At 41.2% G+C, this 12340-nt stretch overlaps 1 protein-coding gene across 9 annotated transcripts in view; it reads right to left on the bottom strand.

Annotated features, from left to right (window-relative positions):
- EPHA5 (EPH receptor A5) overlaps positions 1-11622 on the bottom strand; it is a gene marked incomplete at both ends in the record, with an annotated part of 329203 nt that extends 317581 nt beyond the window's left edge. For all 9 annotated transcript variants that reach the window (XM_079777090.1, XM_079777092.1, XM_079777091.1 and 6 more), the window contains one exon: positions 11442-11622. In XM_079777090.1, the coding sequence (XP_079633216.1) occupies positions 11442-11622 (181 nt within the window). The remainder of the gene's footprint in view (positions 1-11441) is intronic.
- Positions 11623-12340: the final 718 nt, after the last annotated feature.

Raw genomic sequence — 12340 nt, 5'->3', positions numbered from 1 at the left:
CTAGGTCTAGAGTGTGTCTGGGCTGGGGATTAATCGCTGGGTTGCTTATATACTAATGTAACGAAAGCAATTTAAAAAGTAAAGGATACATGCCCTGAAATGCAAAGGAAGTAATGTGTGGGACTGTGTTTTGCCATGTGCTAGTGGGGTTTGGGGTAATGAAAAGGGAAATGTCAACACAGGGTAAATCAGTGTGTAAGAGCCTGATGACCAGAAATCAATCAAGTATTTAGTAAGGGGGAAAATTGGAGCTATGAGGGACCATGAGAGCAAATATTCCCAGGACTACACATGAACTTTTATGTGCACTTTTACTGTACTTCAGTCAGTGGTGTCCAAGAGCCAAGTGGGAGTCAGACTGCCTGGGTTTGAATGCAGATTTATAACTGTGAGTAAGTTATTTAATCATGCCCTGCCTCATTTGTCGCAGGTATAAAGTAAGAATGAGAATAATAAAAATTACTAATATTTTCTAGGCTTATTTTGAAATGAATGAATATGTAAACTACTTAGCACAATGTCTGGCACACTGTCTATCAATAATAAATGTGAGCTATAATTACTATATACAGGAGCATAAACTCATTAGCATGCAAATACACACATGCATTCCATAAGCAAATCTAAATACATTGTTCTAAACTTCCTTATACCTGTTTATGTTCACTTATGTTGAAAAAAGCCCTCCCAGAATTATATTAAAACCCTACCAAAATATAAAAACCCAATTATATTTCCAAGCAATATTTCAAATTCTTAATACAATTGAACACATCAGAATATTATATATTTCAGGATAAAACAGTGGTGTCAAATTTTATATACATATATACATATATGCATTTTACTCTATATATAGCAGATATTTTCAACCTTTTTCATCTCATATCACGCAAAAAATAATTACTAAAATACTGCAGTACATAAATAAAATATATTTTGCTGATCTGACAAAATAATAGGTATAGTTTTGATTTATTCACACTGGATGGTTATTGTTGTATTGGCTGTTGTCATTTTTTTTTTTTTTTTCATTTGGCCATCTAAGGGAAAAGAGATCAGAGCCCTGACTAAATAATCAGGTATTTCATGTTTTAAAAATTCTTGTGGCACACCAGCACACTGGTTGAAAATTTACTGATATATAGTAAAATTGATAACATACTAAGTAAAATATTTGAAACTATATCTTGATATGTTTTGAGTCTAAAAAGCAACATCTGACCTCTACCTGCAGAATATGAGGCAAAATTTAACATTTACAACCCATGATCCTTGCCAGTACCCAAAGACGGGGGAGTCAGAGGTTTTTAAAGGACTTTAGGTGGTCTTTCCTGGGCAGAGAATTCTCTGTGCAGATCTGGATTCTGGGAAAGTCCAGAGGGGAGAGATAATGGTCTTAGCAAGTGGAATGTGGTCTAAGCAAATGGAATGTCCATTGTGAAGTGGCCTAAAGGTTAGTTCCCAGGAGAGAGGGTATCGATTCAATTATTTGATCGGACCTAACATTACCCTTCACTTCCTAATCAAATCCCGGTGTTCAATATGAAATGAGGAGAGCAGCAGAAAATTAGGACAGCATAATGTGGCTGATAGCTCTATGGAAAATTTGCATAGCAATTATTTTTGTTAGATTATTCTCCTGTCCCAGATTTCCTATAACCATCCAATGCAAGGAATGTGATAAACTAGATTGCGAAATCGTATCTCAAACACCCTATATTTACTGGTGGGGTGAACACAAGGACTAATTAATATGTGTTGTGTACCTGCTTTGCTCTAGGAATTTTACTAGACAACTACATACATTCTTATTTTACTTTTACAATAACCCTGTGTGTTTTAACACTTCATTTTAATTATGCAGGATCTGAGGTGGATGGTTGAAGACCATAGCATAAATATATGGCAGAGGTCATTTCATGGTGTTTACATCTCCCTGTTTGCACTATCTAGTGAGAGGCACAATTATTGTGAGCTTAATGAAAGGTGAGCTACAGGGCTCTCAATGACCGGGCCCATTTCCATGGCCCTAAGGCACCAGCTAAGCAGTCCCTTTTCTGTTTCATTTGCAAATGCAAGGTATTTTTGTATTCCTTTTCTTAAGGAAGTTTCCTCAGATAACATAAGCTTAAATCCACAAAACTGCTGTACCTAGCGCTTTCATATATCCTGATCCTTACCCAGCAAGCGATGTGTTTACAGGCATAGACTATGCAGAGCTTTAATCAGCTACATTCCCACAACTTACATTGGTGTGGTACTAAACCAATTAGAAAATCGTTTCCTTTTGTTTGTTCTCCACAATAATTACGTAAAGTAGGCAGTACCAAATTACAAAAAAATGAACAGAGGTCAGGAAAAATAACAAAATGAGCGTCCACTGAGCTTAGAGTTAACCCCCCATCCCCCCCCCACGCCAGACCCGCATCCCCCCCCCAAAAAAAAACACCACCAACAACAACAAAAAAGACTAGAATACTTTTTGTCTAGTCTAGTGGGTTTTTTTCCCTTGTTCTTTTTTTTCTCTGTAATTTTATCATTAAATTTTTTCCCTACTTTGTTTCACAAAATTACATTAAAAAAAAAAAAAAAAACACAGTGATTCCAAATCTGCAAGATTAAACCTGTTGTTCCCCCTTTCCAGAAAAATCGAGTATCACTAATGGTTTGAAACTAGACATGGATGAAATCCTTCAGACACAGCAATTTCCAAGTATTTTTTTTTAATTTTTATTTTTTTTACTTTCTCAGGCTTGTTTCAGGCTCTTGTTGGAGTCTTACACATCATTAAGCTGCCTAGGTTGAAACTCAGAGGGAGAAGGGAGTTCATGGTCATATTCCACAGGACCAGGCTGTCTGCCTCACCTGTCCAGCCAGAGCGCTGGGTGAAAGTTAGACACTGGCTCACAGGAAAAGCTCCCGCTGTGCACTGCTGGGCTGAGCTGGTGCCAGCCGGATCTACCTGCTGAGTTTGTCTTTCCACCTAAAAGACTTGAACAAGCATCCAGGAACAGGGAGGGACAGCCAGGGCAAAGTAAATAAGTGAGCTATCTTATAAGAAACAGGAAACTGGCAGAGACACCTTAAACTCTTGTACTTCTGATTTATCAATTAAGTTTAAAAAAATGTATGACTTAGTTTGACACAATCTACTCTTTACCTTTAGAGACTGGGACCCATGATTTATTTAACAGAAGGCTCCTAATTTGAAATTACAACTTCCTTGGGTTGTTGGAACACAACAGGTTTGGGCTCTGATCCTCTTATCTTGTTTTGATTTTGTATGAATGGAGTATCTGACAGGGAAGGGGAAAGAAGGAGGGTGAGAAGGGCAGGGCTTGGGGGGGGGGGGGGAGGGAGGGAGGGAAGGAAAAAGAAGGATAAGATATGTTTTCTTAGTGAAAATTCATTAATTTTACATTATGATTTCTGCACTTTGCTGTGAGTTATACTTCTATTAAAAAGTGTACTGAATAAAAATATACCTATAAAAAGATTAAGGAAGATAAGGAGAGAGGGGGGTATTGAAGAAGAAGGGAAATGTGGGGAAGAAAATATGAAGTGTGAAATTATTATAAGAGAAAAAAAGACATTACCCATGTCAGAGCAAAAGAACAGATTGTATTTTCTATAATTCTTCCAATACTTAGCCCAAAACATGTTTCCAAGTAGGAACATTTTCTCACAAAGCATATGCAAAATATTTTAACCTTCAGGTTTTGGCTCTTTGATTTTGTTTTAATACCAGAATCATTTTCTTAACAGAGTTATGGGCTCAGTTTAGTTAGAAGCAAAGACATGTGTGATAGAAGTAGAAGATGGCTTGGGCAATAGTCCAGCCACTAAAACAGAATTAGAATCATCAAAGATAGTTTAATCCCAATTATGTAATCTGTGGGGTGTCTCTAATGCCACAACTATTGGCATGACTCAATAACACAGTTTACAGAGAAATAGAAAAAAAAAAATGGATGACATAAAATGAACTGGGAGTTTTATTTTTCATGAGGCTGGAATATATATCTTCAGAGTCAGAGTAAGACAAATATAAAATTAAAGAGTGTTTGTAGGTTTGTTATTTTTTAAAATAATATAAAAATAAAACCTAATCATATGTAATAGCAAGTTCATGATAATAGCACCTTGCAATCCATCCCCACTATTTCATCCAGCCTCTCCGTGACCTTTCACACATCCAAAAATGTGTCCATGTGCACAGATACAAACACCTGGCCAACTTACTGCACTCTGCTTCATAAATGCACCACAATTAAAGCTATGAATACTGAGTGTTAGGACATACAGAAGAAAGAATGCATGACTTAAGGTCAACTTTGTTTAACAAAGTTCTCTACTAATTTAAGAAATAATGTAAATGATTTTGACAAAATTACACATAAGGTGATCAGATGATAAAGGCTGGGGAATCTATAGGAAAAAGAAGAGCTGGAAAAAAGCTGAATTATGAACAGAATCTATTAGGTTTTCTACAGCTGGAATAGGCTGTAAGAGGTCCTCTAAAGGCAAAGTGCATGTACTTTTTAGAGGATTTTCAGGCAAGTTTTAAGTAGCAGAAATGATCCCTTATGGTTTCTTTAAATCACTAAAGATAAAAATAGTCAATTAAAAATTATACTAATATTAAATGGCAGTTAATAAAAGTCATCATGCTAACCACACTGTTTTCAAAACTTGAAGTGGTGCACCTACTAAATTAGTTTCATTTTATGATTTTGCAACACCTGGGATTCTCATTAGAGATACTAGATGAAAATTTTGAGCTTTTAGAAACAAAACAAAACAAAACAAAAGAGCAAGATCATAAATTACCAGACATTTCACCAGACACAATTCAAATTGTTAATGTACCTTAGACACTTTTTTCTTTTTATTCATTTATTTTTTTGTTTTATAGTAACAGATTATAACAGGCAAATTTTTTTTTGATGATGGCAATGAAAGAAGTTTAAAGGGAATTTAAAAATCTCTATTTCTAGTGAAATTCATCGATTAGGAATATATTTTAAAGAATTTAATTGTTTTCCTAGTTATTCTAACATGAATTTTAAACTAGAGCCATCTTTTGATTTTATATGATCAGAATAAATGGAATGAATAAATATTAAACTAGATATTAATTCTATAGTCAGAAGAAAGATGGAAATTCCAATCAAGTTTTAATACTCAAGAGTACCTGTTACTATCTATATGTAACTTGATTTATAAATACCTATCTCATAGGACAATTTATGGTATCAGTGATCCTATTAGTATTTTTGTGGAAAGTTCTTCATTATGACACATTATATATGCTAATAAATGTATTATCAAAAATGAGCTGTTGTCCATATTTTAATTTAAAATTCTTAAATATTTTCTTTTTGTTCAAAAGAAAAGTCCTGCCTTGTTCAACACTTTAAAATCTGTATAATTAACTCTGAATAAACAAAATGTCTGGAAAGTCAGAAACTAAATCGGCAAAAGTAAATCTATACTAATAAAAGGGTAATATGCTAATTAGACCCGGTCAACCAGACATCTTCTGGACGTCCGACTTCCTTCCAGATAAAGCCACAGTGGCGGGGGCCGAGGCAGAGGCGGTTAGGGGTGATCAGGCCAGCAGGGGAGCAAGCAGTTAGGGGTGAGATCAGGCCAGCGAGGGGGAGAAAGCAGTTAGGGATGAGATCAGGCTGGCAGGTAGAGCAATTAGACAGCGATCAAGCCAGCAGGGGAGAGCAGTTGGGGGCAATTGGGCCAGCAGGGGAGGGCAGTTGGGGGCGATTGGGCCAGCAGGGGAAGGCAGTTGGGGGCGATTGGGCCAGCAGGGGAATGGTGAGGGGGCAATCAGGCCGGCAGGCAGAGGCAGTTAGGGGTGATCAGGCAGGCAGGCAGGCAAGCAGTTAGGAGCCAGTGGTCCTGGATTGAAAGTGAGATGTCCCAGACTGGAGAGGGTGCAGGCCGGGCTGAGGGACACCCCCGCCCCCCATGCACGAATTTCATGCACCAGGCCTCTAGTATATGATAAAAGGAGAAGATTCCCCTATGTACTAATGCTAATTGCTTTGGAAATTCAAAAATGAATACTTAAAAGTGAATCATTTATATTTTCATTTAAAATTTTTCAATGGGTCCACTAATTCAGACAAGATTTTCATAGTGAATAACTGTCAAATCTTATAGTTTTCTAACTGTTACATAGTGCTTTAAGAATTGTTATGTATAAACCAGAGATCTTTTGTTATTAACCTGTTTCTTATATCAATACAGCTCATCGAATAAATCCTCTAAAGTCTTTAGAACTCATTTTACTTTTTATTTACTCTTCTATATACTCATATAAACAAAAGTGTACCACGTGACCTGAGGCTAGAACATCTGATAATTTGTTTATGTCAATTAAAAATTACCATCAGGAGTGTTTATGTTATCTTAGTCTATGTATACAATAGAGTAGGATAACTCCTTTGAAGAAATCACTACCTAACCAACTGATTCTATACATTTTCATAAAATAACTAAATGTGTATTTACCCAGGAGAGTATACCAGCAGGAGCTATTTTGCTCTATAGATAAATACATAGTTACCAGAGATAATAGAACAGCAGAATCATTCGGAGTCTCAAAGGTAACAATTTACAGTTTTAGCTTTTATATTGCTTTTGTAGTCAGAATTCACTATTTCTGAAAAAAGGACAAATACTGCAATAAATGTTTAATGGCTTATAAGCAAGGCAGAATATTCAGTGGTTAGTTAATTTTCAAGTTTTATGAAAACAAATGCAAAACTATTTTAAGATTGTTAAAAGTGCCATAATCATCTTTGAATAATTAAGTACCTCTGCTTACTTAAATTCAAACTTTTCATTAGTAAAATAGAATGTATCTACTAATTTAAATTGAAAAAATAAAGTATAAAGAGTTATCAACACTTTTGACACTAGGTATGGCTTTGAGATACTAACAGCAAACTTTTCCTTTTCAGGAAAGATCATTAAGTTTGCCCTCATTAAATGAAAAATAGCTATAGTTAGTTAATATACTCGACTTTTATAGTCAATGGTAGAAAGGATTCTTCCAAATGAAAAAGAAATTAACTCTTTAACAAATACATTAAAAAGCACTTCAAACAGAGAAAATTTAACTTGTTCAAGTAAATCAACAAAAAATGTAGTGAAAAATATCTAAAGCATAGTTATTTTCGCAACAGTAGAAATACTGAATAAAGTTTAATATTTAAACAGTTTGAGAATGTTTGGCTATAAATAGCTAGATCATCTTATTTTGATATTTTATGTAGAAATACTCTAAATGGTCACATTTTGTAGAGTACTAATAATATAAATAATGGCAAGTAAAGCATTTCCAAGTATAAAAAAAATGTACCCTTTTCCCATACCAATCGATTGAAATAAAAAAATTAATAGTATTTACAAGCAGCAATATTACAAGAACATTTTCAATCAAAAGAGAAATTTCCATGGCAGGTGCAAGAATTGTCCAACCACTTTTCTGTCTAATATGAGAAAGTGAAATCCTCTTATCTGCCACCCTGACACCAAAGAATATATTTGTCTACCTCAAAAAAAATCTTAAAATTTCAAGAGCCAAACCTCTGTCTGCTTTTCATGGTTTACAAAGTAAAACAACCAAAACTCCTCATAGTCCCTTATAGTTCCAACAATCTATGGTTCAAACATGGGTAATGGCTCCCTTTTTTGTTTAGTGGCATCCTGGTGAGGGAATGATTTTACTGTCCCTTTTCTGTGGGGTCCTGCCACTTTACCTAAAAGGAAATGAATTACAACAGGATGACAGGGACACAAAACAAAGCTATTTAGTTTTACAAATCTATTATGTCCTCCAATCTGTTTTATGGGCCTGGTCCTATTATAAACCAAGAAAAACCCTAAAACAAACATTCTTCCTACTCTTTCTTTTCATTGAAAACATCTACAATGTTATGATTGTTTTTCAAACAATTTAGCCCCCAAATATTTTCCCCTTACGCCCCCCACTTCCCAGACCCCCTCCATCCAACTTTTTCAAATATACAAAACATTCAGAGACAAGAAACTGGACTTTTCAAATACAAGCTGCTGACAACTGTCAGAAGCACTTTACTGGGACATTACTGACTGTAGCTTCAATGAATTAAGCTTGATTCACTGCGGGTGAATCATTTTCAATGCAGAGTTGTTCAACGTAATTGGCCCAGAATCCCTGCTGCGAAAACCACTTGTCAAATAATGCTTGTTTACAAATATATCTCCAGACAGTAAAAAGTGGCAGTTATTGAATAAGTTCAGGGCCACCTCCAGATTCATAACAGTGGACAGGCTCCCTTTACTTACTAAATCTGTTAAAATTTTCACTTGATACACTTGCTAATATTAGTTTTGCTTGATCAATATTAGATTATATTGTAGTTCAAAGGTTTCTTCCACAGCTAATTTATGCCTAATGTGTGTAATAAGACAACAAAAGATATATTTATCTTAGAATGCCAGCTAAAGAGAAAATTTACTGTCTTTTCTCTAACGTATTTTAACATACCTTGCTCATCAATCCAAGATTCTAGATATATGTTTGGCTTTTTCTCTTCAATTCTGCCTATTTATGTCAACTGAAGTTAAATTTTATAAATAACTAATTACAAATTATGAATGTAAACTCACATTTCTATCTGCCTTGATTTTTTCTTGTCATATAATGGGAGCATTATATTATATACATTGTAAGGTATATACAGGGTGGGGCAAAAGTGGTTTTACAGTTGTTCCTATGAAAAATAATACAACAATGAATAATAATACAAAAATAAGCTGTGTTTCCTGTACTCACAACTGTAAACCTACTTTTGCCCAACCCTGTATACACTACCATCTGGGAAATCACTGAGCATCTATAGATTGTAGAAAGCAAAGCATATGAGAGCAAGTTATTAATGGCTTCAGTGTATACAATCATATCTTTCTGCCCTTGATATTACAGAGTCCCTCCAAAAATAAACAATCAAAAACAAGCTTAAAACTCCAATCTGAATCTTTAAATAAATAGACCGCTGTGGTAAATATCTCAAACTATTCTTGGTGTTTGACTTGCAACACTGTCATAGAGAAACAAAAAATAAAAGAACATACATTTTAGAGAAGAACATAAATAAAGGTCTGGGGTGGTACTAATGGAAAGACGAAAAACTGTGTTGGGCAGAGATGGAATGAATGAGATGAAGTCATATATATTAATAAGGTTTTATTTTTAATTACATAAAATAGTGACACATTACAAAATGTGCTCAAACAGCGGACATGCCTTTATTTTTAGGTCTTTCAGAGCAGCACTGGGTGGTAAGGTAGCGTTCATTTTTGTTAGACCTCTGCCACTCTGTCTCACTGTAGCCCAAGTTTTGCTGTGTGTTCCCCTAGCTGTAGTGAGGACAATACAACCCATGGATATTAAGTTTATACAATCAGCCAGTTTATACAGATCTTCCACAAGGTCTAGGTCCACTTACAACACTTTAGGAGACCGGCGCTATTTCCTGGCTTCCTTCCATTTCCTTCTGCCTCTTCTTCCTCCTCCCACAGTCTCGGCCCTTGTTTCTATTCAGGGGCACCACCTCATTTTCATCCTCCTCTCTCACCAACAGCTACTTACTCCCTTTCATCTCTAAATATTCCCCTTTCCCCATCACACCTGGGGGGGGGGGGGGTTATATATAATAGGAACAGGAAAGAATGCATATAACGATTACTCTTTAAATCCAAACCAGGATGCCCCTTCCGGTGGAATAAGACATTTAATGAAAGGACTCCTAACCCCTTTATACCCCCTGGACTTCTAATATAATGAATTTAACAGGAGACGTTAATAAAAGGACTAAGAAAGACCCAGATAACACTTGTCAAGTTTATGGGGAAGGGGAAAATGCAGATTGCTTGGATTAGGCACGGGAGATGGCAGACAGATCAAACTAGTATAACCCTTATATTATTTTTTTTTAAAATTAGGAATTAAAGAGAGAAGTTCATGGAGTGGAGGAGGATGGGAGTCTCAATCTGTTCAGCTTTCACACGGTTCCTAGGGAGCTGGCAGCGCTCGGAAACCAGCTCAGAGCCTTCTCTTACCACCAAGGCAAAACCCATGTGAGCCATGAGGACACACAGGACTCCGCTGCTCACCTTTCCGGCCCAGACTCCCTTGCCCTGGGGCTGGAAGGACAATTTTAAGGTTCGGTGCCTCACTTGGTGGCACCCGAAAGCCCAGCCCTCCCGCGGGAGAGTGGGGTGTTAGGTGTTCTCCTGGTGGAGCTGACAACTCCTTCAGCCCCGGTCAGGTCTGAGATGCTGCCCCTCACCCTGGAGGGATGTGTCCTGCTGCTGAGACCCAGTGCGGAGCGCAGTCCGGGGAGAGCGCCCGCGCGGCGGCAGCGACCCAGGGCGACCCGGAGGCCCAGGGCTGTGCGGGGCGGTGGCGGGCCCAGGGCTGCGCACACTCCGGGGGCACCGATGGCCGCACAGGTGCTGCTCCCGCGCCTGGCCCCTCCCTCCCAGCGGCAGGCAGGGACAGTTTTCTGGGTCCGGGGGCGTAGGGAGGCGCACTAGGGACTCCAGCACCCCTGGAAGGGCCGCCGCCGCCGACTTTTCCCTGAGGAAACACAGAGACCAGCCCCAGCGGGGTCCAGCGGCAACTTCCCTGCAGCGACACTCCCCTCCCCACCCCACCCCCCAACCCACCCCCAACTCCCTCTGCCGCTCCTCGCATCCCACCTCTGCGCCTCCTTCCACTTTCGCCTCGGTGGGATTACGAGCCCCAAAGTGAAAGGCACCCTCCAGCCTTCAGTCCTTCGCCACCCCCCCCCCCCCGACTCCCTTGGGAAATAAAAGCTCTTGCCACCCACCCCAGAATAGCAGCTGGCGATGCCCTAAATAACAGCTCCCTGGAGGCACTTCCCTCCAAATAAAAGCATCCAGCCACCCCCACAACCTTTCCCACCACCAGCCGCAAATAACGGTTTCTAAAAGCCCCACCGCTCCCCAGGTCCTCGTCACTGTGCTTCTTGAAACAGTTCCCACTCCTCCAAACCCGAAACGGCACTTCCCCGCACGCTTCCTGGGAGCCCCAGCCGCACCCAACCTCCTGGCGAGGGTCTCAGACATCCCTGTACCCCGCTTCCCAACTTCCCAGCCCCCCAGCTAGCCTCTGCGCACAGGCAGGTTGCTCGCCAGCACTCCCGCAGCTCGTGTCAAACAATACAACCAGGGACAGCAGGGAGCGAGCGGAAAAGGCGAGCGAGAGCTGACCACCCCTGTGAATTCCAGACCAGGAGGGAGATTTTGTCCCCAGCAGCCGCGTCCGGCGCGCCCCGGCTCCCACTTCCAGGCCCCGCCTCGCCCCTCCGGCCAGGGTCGCCTCGGGCACCCCCCCTCTGCTCTACCTTCATTGCTGGGACTGGCCAGGAGGGTCCGGAGCGCTGCGCACAGGAGAAGGCACGTCCAGAGGGGGGCCCTGCGGGGCGCGGGGTAGCAGCCGGCCAGAGAAGCAGGGGTGCTGGGGGAGACAGCGCCGCGGCCCGGGGGCCGCCGGCGCCCCGCACCCCGGGGCCCCAAGCCCCGCATCTTCTCCCGGCCGCCTCCGCCGCTGCTGCCCGCGCGCGCGGCTCAGTCCAGGGCTCCGGCCCGCCGAGCGGGAGGAAAGGCTCGCGGCTCCTCTCTCCCCGTCTTCCGGCACGCGGGCTCCTGCAAATGCGGGGGCCGCGGGTCCTCGGAGCTGGAGGAAGTTTGCTTCCGACCCCTCTCTCCCTCCTCTCCAGTGGGGTTCAGTGAAACACTAGCTACGGTCGGTAGTGCAGCTCTGGGCTGGACTCCAGGGTGTCCAGAAGGTCCCGCGTCCTGTTCCTTTGCCTCCTAAGAATTTTAAGGATTGCGGTCTTGGGAATGCCCCCGGGGAAGATCAAAGCTGCTTCTCCGTCTTCAGGGCTGAAGTGGACGAGGGTTAAGGAAGACAAGTCGCCTTAAGTCAAGAAGAAATCCTCCATAAAAAGAGGAAGGGGGGCAATCTGGGTGGCTAAGGGTAAAGGAAGGGAGTTGAGAAAATACGGGGTGGGGGGACTAGGAGAGAGGCCAGCCAGGGGAAAGAGCCCGAGTTCTAAGAGGCTGGCGGAGGGAAATAGCTGCGGGCTGCGGGCTGACGCGGGGAGGTACTGGCGGCAGCGAGCCGGCTGGGGCGCGGAGCCCGGCGGCCGAGCTGCTGAGGTTCGCGCGGCTCGGGGAGGAGGCGTTGTGCGCGCGGCTGCGAGGCGAGGTGGCAACTGCACCGCACGGCGCGCTCCCGCTG

The sequence above is a fragment of the Cnephaeus nilssonii genome (genome assembly GCF_951640355.1).
Source record: "Cnephaeus nilssonii genome assembly, chromosome: 1".
NCBI lineage: Eukaryota > Metazoa > Chordata > Mammalia > Chiroptera > Vespertilionidae > Cnephaeus > Cnephaeus nilssonii.
This window is presented reverse-complemented; position numbering and strand designations above follow the sequence as displayed.